This window comes from Motacilla alba, chromosome 3 (assembly GCF_015832195.1).
Source record: "Motacilla alba alba isolate MOTALB_02 chromosome 3, Motacilla_alba_V1.0_pri, whole genome shotgun sequence".
In the NCBI taxonomy this organism is placed as follows: Eukaryota; Metazoa; Chordata; class Aves; order Passeriformes; family Motacillidae; genus Motacilla; species Motacilla alba.
This window is the reverse complement of record NC_052018.1, coordinates 4,169,043-4,188,488: the sequence shown is the minus strand read 5'-3', so window position 1 is coordinate 4,188,488 and position 19,446 is coordinate 4,169,043. Positions and strand designations below refer to the sequence as shown.

The following is a 19,446-nucleotide window of genomic DNA, read 5'->3' as shown; positions in this document are numbered from 1 at the left end:
AGCATCAGTGGAAACAGCACTGGAAGAATCTATGCCTTTTATTTATTTATTTCAGAAAAATACTTCTGCTGAGTTTATCACAAAAGTCATTGAACAACGAACAACAACAAACAAAATCCGTACAAAAACTGAAGTGACAGGAAGAATGAAACAAACAGGATAAAATACCAGAGACTGTAATTCCCCCCACCCCCTCCAAAATCAGGAAATTTGCACTAAAGCATAAATATGGAAGAATAGAAATTTTCCTCGAGTTCCTTTGCTGAAGTTTGATCAGTCGAGTTCAACATTTTCAAGGAAAAACTACACACCTCTGCCTGGCTTTTCCAACAGCCATTCTTCCCAGAAAAACCCCACACACAGCTCCAAGGAGGAGGAACATATCTCACTGCTGGGCATAAAACCTTCTACACCAACCTTTCATCCCCCACGAAGTTTCCTGGAAGGCTGTAAATCAAACCCCATCATCTCCATCCACTGCTGACACAACCTGGGGTCCATCTACCAAAGGCAAGAGCCTGAGGCTGCTGTAAACCCCCAGGCACTGCAGCAAAGGCAGGATGGCTCCAAGCTCCCAGAGTCACTTGGAGGCAAGGAGGAGACATCCCAGAGTGACCACTCTTCCCTCCAACCAGGAAGCCTACCAAAAATACCTTTTAAAACACTGAGTTGAAGGTAAGGGGACCTACAGGGGAACTGGAACTTGGCTACTACTAACCCAAACATGATGAGTAAGAAGAAAGAATCCTAAATAACAACAACGACAACATAAAACGCAACTGTAATGCCCCATAATGTAAGAGTCACTCGAAAATTGTATGTGAAATGCTACATCTGTTTTTCCTCCACCCCCTTCTCTTCCCAAGCCCATTCTCCAACTACCTAAGACAAGAAAAGAGAACTAGTGCTGGTATTTCACAGCTCTTCTAGGCTAGGACAGGAAAACACTACACTTCACCCCAAAAACCACAGGCTACTCAGTTCCTGACCTCCTTAGGTTGGATAATGGACACAGACTACTGAAGCAGCCTCAAGCTCATGGGAAGAGTGCAATGAATCATGTCCCACAGGAAGTTTTGGATAATCTCCATCACCTTCTGCACTGTGGTGGACAAGAGCTCTTGTTTGGGGTTGGATCTTGGTGCTGGATTAAAGGTTGGACTTTGACGAGTTTGGAGGCATTTTCCAACCTCACCCAACAATTCCATGATGTTTTCTGCAGATGACACAGATGGGGCATGAGAAGAGCATCCAGTAAAGGGAAGTGAGCTCGTGGCATTTCATAGGCAGAGAGGCCAAGGACAGACTGACCACTAAGGGCTTGCAATGAAAATGCTCCAAGAAAAAGCTCTTTGGGCTCTCAGGAAGGCTGGATCTGCTGAGAAATGACACGGACACAGGAACAACAGCAGCAAGTTACTGCAGGCTTGCAGCCCAGGGATTGTGCTTGCAGTACAACACAGAGATAGGAGCAGCCCATGGCAGCCCCTCTGATGGAGAGGGAATTGCAAACCTCCAGGATGACAGTGGATATCGCCTCACAACAAAGGCTCAGCTCAAAAAAAACCAACCTGCCAGGTTTGGGTCTAACAGAAGGATGGGGATTTCTGAGGACTAAATATAGGGGAGGGCTAGGAAAAAAAAAAAAAAGCCCCATCATCTATAGGTTTAAAAAAACAAAATCATAAAAAGAACACATGGAAATGCTTCAAAAACAAATGTCCCTTTTCCTGGTAGCTCTATCAAAAAAGAAACAGAAAACACATAAATGTAGCATATGTTGTACATACGTAGTAACAACGGAGGGTGTTCAGCTACTGCTATAGTGCACAGAGAGGCTACAACATAAGGCACTTGGGATACAAAGCATCACCAGCTACCGTACAGAGACAGGACTGTGCAAGTGGAAAAGTTGCCTGAAGCCAAGCAGGCAGAAGGAGGAATCATTCAGCAGCCGTGTTTTTGGGGGGCTCTATGTGTCACCTGCTAACAGAGTCAGCAGCTCGGCTGCTGCGAGGCACTGGCGCTGCAGAAAGGCCTGGCAGAGGCTCTGGGGAGGTGCCAGGCAGCAGTCACTCCTGGAGGGCACTGGCAGTGGATGGCAGGGGATGGGAAAAGGCAGGAGAAAGAAAAAACCTCTCACACTAGACCTTTTCCACGTCCTCCCCACCATAAAGCTCTTTTCCCCCCGATCACACTGCACCGTGGGTTCTGTCGCTGCCTCTGAGCCAAAAAGTGTCTTATCCTCCCAGCACAGGCTACGAGGAGCAATGGCAAAGTACCACCAGGGGCTCTGCTCCAGCCTCCTTCCCCAGATTCCCTGGAAACAGGGAAAGCCCTCTCCTGCCAGCATCTCTATTTGATGCTCAAATGTTGTGGGGATTGAGGAACAAGTGGAATTTGACCAACTGTCCTCATGTCCCTGCATGTTTTCTCCCTCCAGTGCCTCCTGAACAAGGAGAGGGGGAGGAAAGGACAAAAGACACCCAGATAAATGGGGAAAAAACCCAACTCAGCTCAAAGAGGGACAGAAAATCAACTGTCACCCATTCCTCAAAACACGACTAGCACAAAGGACAACAGCACCAGCCTCAAGCTGGAATTGCACTCTGAGAGAGCCAGAATTCAGCTGCCCCCAAGGGCTGAGCCATGGGTACACCAAGGATCAATCCTGGACTGCACATGTACAGCAGCCCAGCTCTGTGTCCCTCTTGTCACCCAGCCAAGGGGACCCACCACGAGTCCCCTGCTCCTGCCGTGGCAAAGCAGAACTAAAGCTATGACTGACTTCACTGCACAAGAGGCACCAACAGCAAAGCCCAGCCCAGGAACTGCCTCAGAGGACAGTGTGGGGACAGAGGTGCCACTACTGCTCACCTGCCAAGCCTAGCTTGGTGTGGAATCCCAAAAAGAAGCCCAGTGAGATGGCACTGACCCACGAAACCCCAGGCAGAAGCTGCTCCCCAGCAGACTCAGCGAGGGATGAAGCTGGTGGGATCTGGCTTTCCACAAAAACTCTTGCCAGCACATGGAGGTGGCAGTGGGCAGAAGCAAGAGGTGAAAGTGGTCTGCAGCAACAGATGGCCTCTGAGGTAGATTTGAGACAACTCCATCTGCTAACAGCTACATGTCACAAGCCAGGCTTTTCCTAAAATGCAAGCTGCTCCTTGCAGCCCTGGCCTCCTTCGCCTTCCTTCCCTGTCATCTCATTCACAGCTCAGGAAGGGATGAAGGGGATAGGATTTTTGGAAGAAACCCTGGATTTGATAGCACCTTGGGTGGATACAAGCGCTGTATCCTTTGGAAACAAAGAGTGAAGCTGGTGGCTGCCGATGGCACGGCTGGACTGGTACGGTAGGGACGAGGAAGGCTGAGGTGACAGCACGAGGGGCACAGTCCCACTGAGGCAAAAACCCTTTTGCAGCAACCCGTTTGTCACCTGGATGTGGTCACAGCAACAAGAACACCAGGTCCACGAGGCACAGACAAGCTGGCAAAGGACTGCGCTGACAGGAGCCAGGCCAGCGCTCAGAGCAGGGCAGGCCTCAAGGATTTATGTGGAACTGAGGATGCTCCTGCCCCATAACAAAACACTGAGAGCTGCAGAGCCCTGGGCTCAGAACATGGGGCAGCCAAGAGAAACCCAGCTGGGGCAAGCAGAGGCTGGGAGGAGGCCCTTCCATATGAAGAGGGAAGTTCTCTCCTGTCTGTGCTGCTCAGCTCTCAAAAAATTCTCAAAAGCAGGGTTCAGAAAACCCCAGTTAACCAGAGGTCCACCAGGAGACAAGACAGGGTTGAGCTTCCTCCATCAGACCCTGGTCTCTCTTTGCAGCTTCACCATCCTGCTGAGTGCTGGCCAGTTGTGCCTCATCTCACCTGAGAGCACCCCTGAGCCTCAGATCTCACAGCCCCAGCACATTCCCCCAGGAATCTGATCCCATAACACACATTTGGTGCCTTCAAGCTGTCGTGGCCCTGTCCCAGGGGCTCAGGGAAGCACCATGAAGAGAGGGGAGGAACATGCTGTAGGAGGAAAAAAGGATTGTTTGGAACCATCTATGATACATTTGTAACCATTAACCAAAATAACCAAACACTAAAATAGAAAAGAAAAAAAAAAAAAATTGCACGCTGGTTTACGATCAGAGGAAGGCAAAACCAGGAGGGCTGGAGAAGGTTCCTATGAGGGGGATGGGGGAAGGGGAATGGGGCCTTTTTGGTTTTATTGCAAACGGTTCACGAGAGCAAGAAAGGAAGGGAGGAGAGCGAGAGACACCTTGGGAAGATGATTCCGAGCCTTTTGAGACGCCGCTCATGAGGAGCAGGAGGAGGGGCTGCTCAGTCCTGGTATCTCGCCCTCCTCCCCAGGAGACAACCCTTGGCTTCTATGGAGACTTGAGCTTCTTGGTGCGAGGTGAGGTTCCATTCTCTGCTTTCACCACTCCGTTTTCATGGTAACCTGGGGATGGCAACAAAGGGACACGGAGCTGGTGAGGGGTCTAGAGTGTAATCTGAGGGAGCTGGGGGTGTTTAACCTGGAGGAGGGACCTTCTTGTTTGCCACAAGTCCCCGACAGGAGGGTGCAGCCAGGTGGGGCTTTACGCCCAGGGAACAAGGGACAAGATGAAATAGCTTCAAGCTGCCACAAGGGAGGTTCAGGTTGGACATTAGAAGGAATTTCCTCACAGAAAGGGTGATTAAACATTGGAATGAGCTGCTCAGAGAGGTTTGGAGTCACCACCCCTGGAGGTGTCCAAGGAACGACTTGACGTGGCACTCAACGCTCTAGTCTGGTTCACACTGTGGTGATTGGTCAAAGGTTGGACTCCATGATCTCAGAGGTCTTTTCCAACCTAAACCATTCTGTGATTCTATGGAGAAAGAAACTTTGTCCCTTGCACAAGCCAAACCCTTTATTCTCTCAGGACTGCCCCACAGACATGGGGAAACCCCCATGACATCAGGACACTGCTGGGGACACCCTGCACAGGAGCAGTGTGCTGAGGGGATGCTGAACCCCGGGGCTGACACCTCCAGAGTGCCTCCCTTCCAGCACTCACCCGAGTCCCTCTTGAGCAGCTTGGTTTGCTGCTTGGTGCCGGCGGCGGCAGCGGCTCGCTTCCGACTGCTCTGCTCGTTCCAGTACTCCCTCCAGCGCCGCAGCTGGAAGTGGATGAAGCGCCACATCACCGAGGCCTGGAAGAGGCACACCAACAGCAGCACACTCATTCTGCCAGGGGCGGAGAAGAGGCAGGCTGAGAACACAGCAGCGAGGCCACCCCCAGCCCGGCCTTCCCCCCCCCACACTGGGGCTGGTGGCCGAGGTCCCCCCACGTGGCAGACACCGTCCCTCCAGCCACCATCTCTCCTTTCTGCCACCCCTGAGCCCAGAGCAGCCACCTTCCTTTCCCTCCACGTCATAAAGCTCTCAGGTTTTGATTCATTGATTATTTCAACTTTAGGGCAGGAATGGATGAACAGGATCATCTCAACCAGCACTGCCCAAAATACAATGTGGCACAGTCAAGATGCGACATCCCTGGATGATCTAAAAGGTGGAAGGGAGGTAAGAAAGACCCTCAAATCCTCAGGTGTGCCAGCAGTCCTTGGCTTCAAAAACCTTGAGAATGACCATGCCTGGCAAATTCCGAGCTGAACACACAGCTGCTGGAAGGGTGAGAAAGGCTCCCAGACTTGACAGACTGCAAGGCATGAGGAGCCCATTCCACCCTCTGCTTCCCACATCAACAGGCAGCAAAACACGGCCAAGCAGAAGGGAAAAGGCCTTTTCCTTGACCACATCCATGTAAATGCACTTACAGGTACAACAGGGAAAGCCTGCAACATTTCTCCAGAATAGGCTTGCACTTTATAACTTCACTTGATTAATACTTTATTTCCTGACTTTTCCCCTCCGTTTTGGCTCTGTGTAACCTTTAAATCTGTCCTTGCTTCCTTCACACCCCCTTCAGCTCACTAAGACCTTCCCTAAATGGAATCAGGATCAGATTTTCACTGTCTGGATCCCATCTGGATGGAGTTTGGAGCAACCTGGTCCCGTGATGGTATCCATGTCCACAGCAGGGTTGGAACGAGATGATCTTTAAGGTCCCCTCCAACCCACACCATTCTGGGATTCCATGATTTCCAAACTCAGAAAAACCCATGCTGGGATAACACAGCCAAGGAAGACACAGAGGACATGCCTACCTGAAGAGAATATTGTTGAAGAGGAAGCTGAAGAAGTTCCCTCTCTCGGGGTCCAGGGCCTGGCTCTCCACACGTGGCAGCCCAAAGCCGATGACCAGGATGTACAAGGTGAGGGTGAAGAGCCTGGTGACCACGAACACCACGGCCCAGACGTTAAACCTGCAGGAGGGCAAGCAGAGGTGTGGGCAGGTGCAGCCCCAGTGCTGACCCAGGAGGGGAGAGCAAGATCCAGGCTCTCCTGGGCTCCAAAGGGGGATGGGAGCCACAGGCAGCTCCCCTGCTTACAGCTTCTCGTTGTTCTCGTCCGTGAAGTAAACCAGCCGCGCCATGTGGAAGAAGAACTCGGCCAAGTACTGCAACAGCAAGAGGATCAGCCCCAGGCGGGTTAAGCTGGCAGGGAAGAGGAAAAAAAAGCATCACTAGGTTGGTCAGACTTCATCTTTCAACCTTCATCCTTCTATCTTCATCCTTCAAACTCAGCTGCAGCCTCAGCCCTGCTGTCCATGAGCTGCAGCGCCAGCTCAAAGCCAGAACTCTGTGGGGGTAGGACTGCAATAGGGGAAATCCCTGTCTATAAACCATCAACAACATCCAAAACACTGTCAGAGCTGGGATATATCCAACACAAAACCCTACGGCTGGCAAGGCTGCTCTGCTTTTTAGCAGAGAATGGCTTAGGTGGGAAGGGACCTTAAAGATCTTGCCCTGGACATCTTCCACTGTCCCAGGTTGCTCCAATGTCCATCCAACCTGCCCTTGAACACTCCCTGGGATGGGAAACCCTCTGGACAATCTGTGCCAAGTGCCTCACCACCTTCACAGACAAGAATTTCTTCCCAATATCCAAATCTTTCCTCTTCCAGTTTAAAACCATCCCCCTTGTCCTATATACCTGCCTAGGGAAAAAGTCACTCTCCACTGAAACAACCCAATTTATTCCTTCTAAGCCCCTCCCCACACTGAGTATTCCCAGGTGATCCCCAGGGCAGAAGCAGCTGCCCAGCCCCATCCCTGGCATGGGAGGGGATGCTGAGGCAGGGGACTCACTTGAGCAGGTAGGCGCCGGCGATGTGCAGCAGGTAGAGCGCGATGCAGCGCAGCTGCCGGGGGATCTCCTCCTGGCAGGGGCAGAAAAGCCAAATCAACCCCTCAGCCCTCTCCAGCCACCCTCCCTCTCCCAAAACCTCCACCTGGCTCTCACCTTGCGGACTTTTTGGAAGTAGAGCTCAGGCAGGGCGTGCAGCCAGTACGCCAGCTGGCACAGGTAGAAAAACTTCACCTGGTACCTGTAATGCAGGGAGGAACCACATGAGCCAGTCTAGGCCAAGGCAGGACCCCAAGAGCCCAAGTGGCAGGGCAGCTTTGGGCAATCCCTCCACTGTTTTGGAGCCATGGGATTTAGGAGAAATCATTTCAGGGCTGAAATTATTTGTTGAGCCAAGAGAGCCACACATGGAGTTTATCCAGATGCTTGTGCTGTGGTCTCTGTGCTCTCAGCAAACCTCACTTTTGTAAAAAAACAAGAAGGAAGGGTCATCCCCCACTACATTTCTGCTGTGAAAAATGAACAGCAAAGAGACTTTCCCAAAGTGATGTAGGAAACAGGTAGGATGAGTAAACAAGCCCACAGGACCTTCCTCATTAAACCCTCTGGAACACCCCTCCTCAGGCTCACAAATGAGATATCCCCACTCCCCATGGTCTCACTGCAGCATCCTTGCTGCAGGGTGCATGCAGAGGGTGCTGTGCTGTCAGCACCCCACTCCCAGTAGGCAAAACCACGGAGAGGAAGGAAGTGGCCAGCCCCAGAACAAAATGCCCTCACAAGTGCTTACGGCAGATAAACATGCGGGTAGTTTTCCCACAGACTCCGGGGGTTTGAAATGTATCCTTCCTGAAAAAGAGAAGAGAGGCAAGACTTTAGCAAAACAAAACAGGTTATGAGAGGCTGGGCTGATGGTATGGCGAAACGAGAAACTGGGGATGACACCAAGCCTCGTCACAGCCTGCAGGAAAAAACATGTTCCCTGTGAGGGCCAAGGCTGAGCTCTGCATCTGTGGGTCTCCAGCTCCCCTCTAAAGTTTCACCAGGCCCCTTGTTTGGGGGCTGAAAGCTGCTTGCTCAGTTGCACAGAGGGTCCCAAGTTCAGGAGAGGATATTTTGGGGTTTGGAATGCTCTGGAGGTGTAGAGGTGAGATTCCTGTAGCATGGCTCAGGCAGCCATGTGCACGGTCCAGAGGCTTCTTCCCCATTGGCATTTCTAACCCCAGCAGCACTTAAGCAACAAGAAGTGCTTCTGAAGAGAAAGAGGAACAGAAAACACCAACAAAAATAACTGGATATGAATTGGATAGTTTCATTTTCTACCTCTTGCCTTACAGGATGGGACTCCCTTCTTACCCCTGCCACACAGATGCTGCCCTAGGCTTTGCAAGGAGATCCTGGCAAGGGAAATTTGTCTTGCCCAGTCACCATCATCCATTCTCTGTCTGTCCCAAGACCCCTTTTTTCAGCTGGAGAAGGCCAGGGAAGCACAAGGGTGACCTGCTCTGCATGTGTTGGGTGTTTGGGGGGCACATCACAGCAATGTGGGTTGTACAAGAGGCTCCAGCTCCACAGCTGCTGAGGTATCAGTACGGCACTGGGCAAGGGGAGCCCAAAACCACCATCAGCTTGCCAAGTGGTGGAAGGAAGGAACCACAAAGAGGGATCCCAAAATTCAGCCCATTAGCCCCACGACCTCACAAAAGGCACCCAAAACCCTCGAGGCACTGAATGTACATAAGGAGGAAAATAAGCTGAGAAAGGCATCAGGTCCTGGTGGGGCATCCACCAGAGGATGGAGATGATGGGGCCAGGCAGGATTTCTGGGGCACAAAAATATTTCACAGCCCATTTACCTGTGCCTTGTACAATACAGGAGAAGGATCTCCTAAAACTGCCCTCAGGCAGTGGCTGAAAATATCCACCACAGCTGAAAACTGAACTGACTGAAATGTGCCTGTTTTGACCCAGAAGCTGGCTGGGGACTCTGCTGCCAGTGGGATTTTGTGCTCCAGAACCCACAGTTCCCCCTGGAAACCCAACTGCCAGCCAGCCCTGTGCCTTACCGTGACCACGACGTACAAGCACCAGATGACAGAGGTGAGGTGGAAGGCAACCAGCTGCCCTGACTCATTGAACTTGCTGTGCTTGACCTTGGAGAGATGCAGACGCCTGTTGATTTTCTGGGAAGGAGCAGAAGGAGACACAAACAAGAAAACATGAGCCACCATCAACTCTGTCTCTCTTCCTCCTCCTCTTCATCCCAAGCAGCCTCCAGAGATGAAGGCTCACTCACCACCACCTCAGCCCCCAGACCACCCCCAGAACAGCATTTAAGTGCAGAGTCCCCCGTGGGATTTGAGGTATTTTGGGGACACAAAACAGGGAATGGTGCTCACGTCCAGGGCGTATTCCTGCACCACTGCGTGCAGGATGATGGCGATGAAGATGTAGAAGAGGATGGTGACCAGATCCTTCAGCCCATAGTGATACTGGACCAGCTCCCCATCTGCAAAGACACCAAAGCATGGGTCAGCTTTTGGCCCCCATGGCCCAAAGGATTTCCAGGTGAGGGCTTAGTGGGGAGCAGCTTGGATGGGGACACCAGAGAGAGGTCATGACTATGTCAGTGGTAAGAGAAATGGGCTCTCTCCAGGGCTAGCTCATGGCACACGTGGGTGGTTTCCTCTCTTACAGGTACACATCTCAAGGGAGGGGACACTGGGGACACTAAAAGCTTCCCCCTGCCACTGGGGACAGCTTGGCTGTGGAGATGGGAATTTATCACCTGGAGGGATGAAGACATGGGAGGCTGAAGCAAGTGATGGGATCAGGGATGCCCCACTAGGAACATAAGGGCTTGGGACAGGATTTCCACCCCCTCAGTTATGATTTAACGCTTCCTTATGATCTCCCACTCCTCCCTGCAAACTGCTGGAGTGGGATTCAGATGCCTTCTGCTATTCAGAGATCTGAGGCAGCAGCACAGGGCTGGTGGATTAGAAATAGAACCCACAGGAGGCTGTGCTCTTCTGGAGCAACAGGAGACCAAACAGCACCCAAAATACCCCAGACATCTGCATTTAGGTGACTATTTTCAACCCTGAAGCTTATGAGAAGAAGCAGAGTTGGGAAGGCTGCAGGAGGTATCATCACAGAAAGCTCAGCCCACTCCTGGCTGCTGCCCTCCCTCACCCTAATCCAGTCTGTCCTCTCCTGATACCAGTGCTGGGAAGAGACTGCTCTGTCACCAGCCCTGCCTACCCTAAACAAAGCTTCATTCCAGATTTCTAAGATTTGAACAGGATTTATGAACACACCTAGCACAAGGATATGAAAACACCCTTAGGAGCCCCCAGTGCTGTGCAGACCTAGAGGTAAAAATGGTGCCTGCATCCCAGAGCAAGGTAAAAGACAGAATTGCAAGGCCAAATAAAATATATCATGTACATGTGCTCTGCCTCCTCTCTCCAGGGCACCTCTAGCAGGAGCTGTGGGGGATGTGGGAAAGCCTTGGAAAAATTTAGATTCCTCCCAAGAAGCTGCTGCACTGAGATCTCTCTCCCCACTAGCTCATGCCCTATATTGATACCCCAATACCTGGTCCTGGGGAGGTGTTTCTGTGCCCCCTGGGACTTCTCATATCAGGAAAGAACAAATCCCTTAAAAACCAGCAGCAGAAGTTGTCTGGACTGTGCCAGAGGGGAGAAGGGACCACAATTTAATCTGGAAGGTGGATGATTCCTTCAGCCATAACCAAAGCCTTTAAGGGCAGAGCTTTTAGCTTCTGCATGTCTGCCTCTCTGTAGCTCCCCTAATCCCAACCCTGCTCTTTCTTTGGATGATTACTCAAACACTCCCAATTAACTGCAGTTTTCTGCCACCAAGCCAGGCATTGTGCCCCGGGCATTTGGCTCATCCTGAGCCCAGGCCTTTACCCAAAGCACCTCCTGCTGTCTCCAGGCCAGTGCCCAGATCTCTGCCAGATCCAGAGGGGCTCTGAGCCAAGAAGGGAGCAACCAGCAGCCAAAATAGGAAAAACAGGGGCTGAGCCTCCTAGCTGGGAGCTGGGACACCTCCTCTGGTCCATTTGGTTCTGAGCTGCACCAGCTCAGGGCCTCCTGGAATTTACTCCCTGTGAATCAGAACCTGCTGGGAGCAGGGATGCTGTGCACCACGTGCATCTCCACACCCTCCCCTCCAGGTGCCATCCCCAAAAATCAGCAGGACAAGGATGACATGCACAGCCCCTGCTGCTCGGCAAAGAGGTAAATCCCTCCTGCTCTTCAGGGGGACAAGAAGCTGCTCCAGGCAGGCAATCACACAGCTGGATCCTGCCTGACCAGGCTTGGAGCAGCACCCTCATCCTGCAGGGAGCACAGAGTGGCCTGGCCATGCCAGAAAGAGAGAGGAATCCCACAAACTCCCTGGAAAGCACTTCTTCCCAACCCCGGCAGCATGAGGGCTGGCAGACATGACCAGAGTGCTCTGAGCCACTCAAAGTTTGCCTCTTCCCAAAATATCTTATTTTTAACATCTCTGCCAGACTGCGTTTACTGCCAGACAAGACCCTGAGCAGCTGATCAGTAGAGGGTGAGCCCAAGGCAGCTGGGAGTGAGGATGTGGGGCAAACCAGATTCAACATTCCCTTGGGATTTGTGGAGTAGAGGTATCTCTCACCTGCTGTAGGCACACTAACATTATACTGAGGTAAGATGAACAGGAAGGCAGTCTTGGCTGTGACCTGTCAAAGACACAGAGGGGAGAAGAAGCAAATCAGTTTTTAAATCCATTCCTCTGGACCAGTTTTTCTTCCATCACGATGGGAAAGGCAAATCACCCAGGGAGATGTACCAGCACCAGCTTCACTTGAAGAAACACTGAAACTCACGCTGGTCACCCATAAGATCCCGGATGCATGGCCAAAAAGGGGAAAAAAAAGCCTGGGATGAAGTATCAGGACATCCAAAACCCAGGGCTGTGCTGCTCACTTTTCATTTATTGAATCACAGAATTGAATCATAGAATATTCTGAGTTGGAAGGGACCAAAAAGATCACCGAAATCCCACTCCTGTCCCTGCACAGGACACCCCAAGAATCCCATCCTGTGCCTGAGAGCATTGTCAAAACCCTTCCTGAACTTTGTCAGTGGCTCCAGTGGCTCCAACACTTCACACGCACCCACCCTCAAATACAACCATTCCCAAAAATTCCCGTGCCCATCAAACACTGACGGAGATGAGCTGCATTTCACACGGACATGGCTGCCACTGCTTCAGAGCTGCAGGATATTAAAATCCCAGCTGGAAATTGCTCCACAGCTTGTGGGGCAGACAGGGGGACTTTGCCAAGCGTTCCCATCCTGCCACCACCGGCATTGAGCAACCAGTGCAGGCAACCCCGGCTCGGGGAGAGCAAACTCTGTGATGTGTTTTCATGATGTTTGGGGATTTTAATAGTTTTTTCCACTGGTGAAAAAAAAAAAAAAAGGAAATCCCACATGTTGTGCTCTGTTTGTGGAGGAGTAGATGCAGGAGATGGAGACCATGGGCAGAGTTTGGGGTGGGAATGGAAAAAGTGCATCGCCTGGCCTCAAGCTGGCTGAGGGAGACACTTCTGGCTCCTACAGACCCTGCTGGCTGGGAAAGCCAAATTGCTTCATCCCAGAGCTGTACAGCGCATCCAGGACCTGGAGTTTACATCCACACCTTGCCACAGGCTGGCATAGGGCATGAAACAAAGGCATGCAGCCAGTGGTGGCTGCGGTGCTGCAGGGATGGGCGGCTGTGTCATGGATGTGTTAATGGCAGCAGACACTGATGGATTTACAGCTCCTCGAGTACCTGGCTGACATCCATTGCTATAAACAGCTGGAAACAAGACATCATCTCCAGGTGAAGCCTCCTAACCTGCTGGAGAGGACACAGGCCATAGCGGTGAGTCCAGGAAAATGGCCCCAGAGTACCTCCAGGGTGGGAAGCAATGCCTGGACAGAGCTCAGCCCCAGCACAGTTTCCAAGGATTCTCCTGATCTTCTTTCTCAGAGCACTTGGTAGGAAGATTCCTCCATCAAGCAATACTTTGTCCCATCTCCACACCTGCCTTTGCTTCCTGTGGACTGGAGAACCAGCAGCAGCTTTGGAGCCATCCCAGCACCCCCCACCTTTCCTTACAGAGGGGTAACAGGTTGCTTCCTAAAGCCTCAGTGAAATATTTTAACAACCAAAGACAAATGTAGCCTCCTAGATGCAGGCACCTGAAAGGCAAAAAACAGGTTTCCTTGGCTTGGGAAATAGGGATGAGCACCAGGGATGGCAAAACTCTTCAGAGCCTGCCTTGAGCATTTCACAGGCAGCCAGGGAAAGCAGAAGTTTGGAGTGGGAAGAGCAATGTGAGGATTATTCAGAGGCACAAGACTTGCTGTCTGTTTGCTCTGAAACAAGATGCTGATATGGGAAAGGAAGTGCTGGGCACGCTTCTGTCCTGCAGGGCAGAGTAGAGCCAGAGCTGCCACTAAACTGATATTGGCAGGGGCACATTTCATGGAATCATACAATAATTCACATTGGAAAAGTGCTCCAAGATCATGGAATCCAGATGTTCCCCCAGCACTGCCAAGCCCACCACAAAACCATGGCCACAGGTGCCATATCTGTACAACTTTTCAACAATTCCAGGAATGGTGACTCCAGGACTTCCAGCCTGCTCCAATCACTGACTGCCTTTTCAGCAAAGAAATTTTCCTCATATCCAACCTAATCCTTCCTGGCACAACTTTTTAGAGGGTGGGAGAGGGATTTGTCTCCATGGGACACCCAGAGCAGGGACCATGTAGCAAACGCTGTATATTTATTTTTCATCCACTCCCTGACCTGCATGAAGGGCACCTCTCTGTAGAGGGAGATGTTCCGCATCCCAGCCTCATCCTGCCTCACATGAGGGATGTGGCACTTGGGGACATGGGTTAGCGATGACCTTGGCAGTGCTGGGGGAATGGCTGGACTTGAGGACCTTAGAGGGCTTTCCCTACATTAATGATTTTATGGTTCTGTATGCCTGAACCAGGTAAATTTGGGAAGCAGTTGTCCTGGGAGTTCTCTACACGATGAAGGAACAACATCCTCAGCAGTGAGTGGCTTTCTGCTGGTTAAAGCCACTAACTCAAGGATCAAAGTGCAGATGGATGGTGAAGAGAGAAAACTCAGTGTCCACCAAGACCAGAGTTTCCTGAGATGCCTGGATCAGCCAGGACAGGGATGAGGCTGTTTCTCATGGCCAGAAGCCAAATCAGCACATCCACCTTGCAGCCCTGGGTGGCAGAGCAATAGATAAAGCCAAGCAATCCCAGCACTACCACACATTCCTGTCTACCACCAGGCATTTAATCCCTGATAATGTGGTGATTGGAAAAATCCCCACCCCACTAGCCTGGAGATTGCTGCTTAATACGGAGCACCAAAGCTCTCCCCATCCTTTTCTAGATCCCAGAATGGTTTGGGTTGATAGGGACCTTAAAGACCACGTTCCAACCCCCTGGCATGGGAAGGGACACCTTTCACAGACCAGGGTGCTCAGAGCCCCACCCAGCAATTTAGAAGATGCTGGTTTTACCCCTGCCACGAAAAGCTCCACATCACAATCCCAACTCTGCTTGCTCAGATGAACAAGTGGCTTTTTAAAAGGTGGCTTTTTAAAAGGTGTCTAAGCACCCACATCCAGGCAATTAAGCAACTCTCCCAGAAATTACCCTCTGCAACTCTCAAACACTAATATTTTCAGGAATGAAGGATAATTTTTGAGCATGCCTCCCCAGCACACTCTATAAACTCCTAGAACAGCTTGCCCAGGTTGGCTGTGGACTCCCCATCCCTGGAAATGTCCAAGGCCAGGTTGGACAGGGCTCTGAGCAATCTGGTCTAGAGGAAGTTGTCCTGCCCACGGCAGAGGGTTGGAATGAGTTTTAAGGTTCCTTCCAACTCGAACAATTCCAGGATTCTATGAAACACACTTCCCTTCTCCAAAGCCTCATCCCAGTGGGATTTGTCTTCATCACAGCCAGGAACCCCCAGGCACGCCACCATCCCCATGGTCCTGCTTGAGTTAAAGCCACTCTGGAGGAAAGAAGCAGCTCCAAACCTCTGGAGGGGGAGGCTGGGGGAGTTTTCTGCAGTCAGAGCTGGGAAAATATTTCCAGGGCTTGAAAAACAACTCAAACTAATTACAGGCAAAATGCTGTCCAAAGGCTTTTCTCACAACTTTGGGTTTCTTTTTTCCCTCGCTAGCCAGAGTTTATTGAAAGACAAACTTGCTGATGCACGGTATGGATTGACACAGGCCCTATATGTAAACTAAAGCCCAAACTTTGGACCAAAGCCTTTCAAAGTAAACATCTGGCTTTGACAAAAAGCCCTTCCCAAGGGCGGTGCAGCCCCTCTGCCCCCACAGACAAACTCATCCCCCAGCATGACTCTATTTCCACTGCCTCACCCTCCCTTTTTATTCCCTTTTCAAAAGTAAACCTAAATACTGTGCTTTTTTTTACCTTTTTTCCACTCTTCCCCAGCACTCAACCCTCACATCCCCCACATGCCTCAATTCCCACATCTGGAAAAGACCAGGGGAAGCAGGAATGCATTTTGTTTTCCCTCATTAACAATGGAAAGGCCTTAATTTTTAGAGTTACTACGGAGGGGACTGGGAAGGGGAAAGTATATTTAGCAGGAAGCCTGGAAATAGCAGCTCATTCGTCAGCTGCCTTCTCCTGAGTGTCACAACTCTGAGCCTGGGAGCCCGTGACTCACATCCCACGATCTGCACAGGGGGAAAGCCCAGCAAGGGCATGGAACCACTTCTAAAACAACGGCTTATAGCTTTATTTCATCACCCCAGGCATAAGACTGAGCCTCAGTTTCCCCACATTACAGATTACAACAGCAGCCCTCATCTAAAACAGAAACTTCTCCAAAATCAGCAAAGTTTTCCCCAAACCTGACCCGACACCACTCACGGAGCCACCCCTGGGGGACACAGGTTCAACCCAGCCTGGCCTTTGCTTCACTTTTTTGCAAAGCAGGGTGGAAAAAGATATGCAAAGTAATTTCTGCATGAGGATGGGAAGCACCTGTTTCGTATTTTTATACAGACTCACTAAAAATAGTTTTATACCAAAAAAAAAAAAAAAGGGAGGTTTTTCTTTCTGTGCTCCAGCAGCCACACACACGTGGCAAAATCCCTCTCTGGCACCAGGCAGCTGCACAACCAAGTGTGTTTTCACACCCTGAAGGCTTAGGGCTGGCTGGGAAATAAAAACCCTTTGTAGTGCCCAGCTCAGGACAGCTCTTTCTGGGGAAACTCCCTCCAAACCTGGGGCTTCCCTCTCTGAGCAACACCATGATCCTCAAAACCACATACAACACTGGAATAACCAAATCACCTGGAACACCAATGAGCAGCCTCATGCCACCAAATCCCATCATAACCAGCACCTGCTCCCTGCCACAGAGGAATTACCAGCTTGGTGAATCCATGTGGATGAGGAAAGGTTGTGCACCCACAAAGATGCTCAAGGTGTAGCTTATGTTGTGCTTGAGCAGTGGGAGACGCGTGGCAGCCCCCCAGCATCACCCCGAGCAGGGTGCCGGAGCAAGGAAGCAGTCAGCTCCTGAGGGATGCCTGGGAAAAGGTTAAAAATCTTATTTGTGTCTTCCCAAAAAAACCTTCCCTGCAGGAAACGGCCTATTGTGAGCAGGATTCGGCCTTTTCCGCTGGCCTGAGCTTGGCTGTGGCCACTGGCATTGGGGAAGGTGGAAGCCTGGCTGCAGGTGGGAAGCAGGGATGACAGGAGAAGGGCAAGGGACAGTGACAGGTCCTCCTCACCATGGCAGAGGATCAGAGCTGCCCCCAAATCTCACCACAGAGGTGGCACAAACAGGCACGGATGGTTTGGAGGGCTGGGCAAGAGCAGAGGCTGATCGCCCCTCCAGGGGAAAAGAAAGCAGAAGGAATAAACGTAATAATAAAATAAAAGTAAACTGAAATACCCACAAGGACCAAGAGCTGTCCCAAACCCCATGCCAAGGGATGATGCTGCCAGCCACAGGGAGCACTGGAAGCCACCCTGGCATGGCAAGCACTGTCTCCCTGAGGTCTGCTGGAGAGTAGCAAACTGCTGCCTTCAGCATCTGAGGGAGATTTAATTAAAATACATTTAAAAAAAGCCACAGATACACCACTGCTGCCACCTCCAAGGGGGAGGTTCATCATTTTTTAGAACTGCCCTCACAGCATCATATCAACCAAAAGCACCACAGCAGCAAGCCCAGGTACCACCTCACCAAGACAGGGCTCCCAATATGCAAAAAACCCATCTGCAGGGAGAAACCCTGAGACAGAGATGCGACTTCAGTGGCATTTCCTTTCTAAAGGACGAGTACGAAACTTGCAGCCCAACTTTGTAGCATTTGCATGTGGCTTTGGAATACAGCTGGCCCTCCTGGGTCGGTTTTGAAACCCTTAAATAAATATACATACATGCACAAGGACGTTGAAAAGGCTTCGAGTGCTGTAAGAGACTCGTTCATTCAATGAGTTCGCAGCAAAAAAAGAGGGGGATAGAAAAGCAAGGGGGTGCCAGCGGGGAGGAATTAAGGAAATGGATTTCCTCCTCTTGCGATTTGCTACAGAAGGAGCCTTTCCTCCCTCGCCAGGCCCCCCGGCCACCCCTTTCCCATCCGGATTTGCTTTGAAACGTGGCACTGACGAAGGGGAGGGTTCAGCGGGGGAGGCGGGGGGGTCCCGGCCGGCGGTGCCGCTGACCAGGGCCGGGTGCTCGGCGCGGGATGCCCGGAGCCAAGCACGGCCCGGGGAAAGCTGGCGGAGAGGGAAGGAGCCGGAGCAGCGGGAGAGACAGAGCGGCGTTCCCGGCATGGCGGTGGTGGGACAGCGGCCTTGCGGGGGTCTGCGGCCACCCCGGCACGGGGCAGGAATGCCGTGGATGCCTTCCCGTGGCCCGCAGCTCTGCGGGATGGCCGCGCTCGGGAGAGGCCGGGGAGCCGCCGGCTCCTGCCCCGGGCCCGGGAGCCCCCGGTGCTCGTCCCACGGCGCGGGGTCAGCGGGCTGCGGAGAAAACACCTGGAAAAGGGCCACTGTTAAAGGAAAAAAAAAAAAAAAAAAAAAGGCGAAAAAAAGCCAAAAAAAATTTCTACCATCTCCAAGAGCTGGGAATATCAGACAAGGCTTGGCTTCTCGCTTGATGTGCCCCTCAGTGCTCGGGACATCCCGGCAGCTGCGGTGGGTTTGGGGCAGGGGTTTTGACACCCCCTGTGCTCCCCCTCCCCAGGCAGGGACCCCCGGCAGACTGGAGCGGGGACAGAAGGATGTGCCACCCCTACAGCCAGCAGCAGGCTGCGTCCCCGTGGGAATGTGGGGAACCTCTCCGGTGCCGGGCGAGCGATGGGGAATGAATGGGGCGGCACTCCGACCCTCAGACCGAGGGGTCCCGCACCCCACAGCCCCCTCCCCGTACGGGATGGGGGCACCTGGGCCGGGTGGGGACCCTCCCGAGCTGAGACAGCCCCACGGGGGAACACCCCGTGCACAGCAAGGGGGGTCACCTCGTCCACGGGGTGGGGACACACGGACAGCCGGTCCCGGCGGGGGGCGAAGGCGGGGGCGTCTCACCTCGAACATGAGGGCGATGAGGACGCTGAGCACCAGGCAGAAGCCGATGTCGGCGTGGTTGTGGATGAGGAACTCCTGGCTGAAGAGCGGGTGGCTCTTGGCCCGCCGGCGGAAGGCCATGGCCGGGGCCGAGCCGAGCCCAAACTTCCCCGGGCCCCGCGGAACTTCGCGGAGCGCCGCGATGGCCCCGCGCAGGCGCCGCCGCCTGAGCCCTCCCCGCGCCCGCCCGGCTCCGCTCGGCCCCGGCAGCGACCCCGCCCCGGCCCGCTCCGGGACTGGACCCGGCACCGCCCCGGCCCGCAATGGGAACAGCACCGGCACCGCCCCGGCCCGCTCCGGGACCGGCACCGGCACCGCCCCGGCCCGCACCGGGACCGGCACCGACACCGCCCCGGCCCGCGCCGGGACCGGACCCGGCACCGCCCCGGCCCGCTCCGGGACCTGCACCGGCACCGCCCCGGCCCGCACCGGGACCGGACCCGGCACTACTCCGGCCCGCGTCGGGACCGGA

At 52.7% G+C, this 19,446-nt stretch overlaps 1 protein-coding gene across 2 annotated transcripts; it reads right to left on the bottom strand.

Annotated features, from left to right (window-relative positions):
- Nucleotide 1: 1 nt before the first annotated feature.
- Nucleotides 2-19,159, bottom strand: TRAM2 (translocation associated membrane protein 2). 2 transcript variants are annotated; one of them, XR_005256466.1, is made up of 12 exons: nt 18,936-19,159; nt 11,936-11,999; nt 9,655-9,764; nt 9,322-9,438; nt 8,046-8,104; nt 7,412-7,496; nt 7,258-7,328; nt 6,496-6,600; nt 6,211-6,369; nt 5,061-5,230; nt 4,277-4,459; nt 2-4,023 (listed from the first exon to the last, which is right to left on the bottom strand). XR_005256466.1 is itself a non-coding variant. In XM_038133222.1 (11 exons), the coding sequence occupies exons 1-11, from the start codon at nt 19,053-19,055 to the stop codon at nt 4,386-4,388; spliced, it is 1,134 nt and encodes a 377-aa protein (XP_037989150.1). In that variant the 5' UTR covers nt 19,056-19,159; the 3' UTR covers nt 2-4,385. The 2 variants fall into 2 exon arrangements, 1 of the variants encoding a protein (XP_037989150.1); XM_038133222.1 differs by having other exon boundaries at nt 2-4,459.
- Nucleotides 19,160-19,446: the final 287 nt, after the last annotated feature.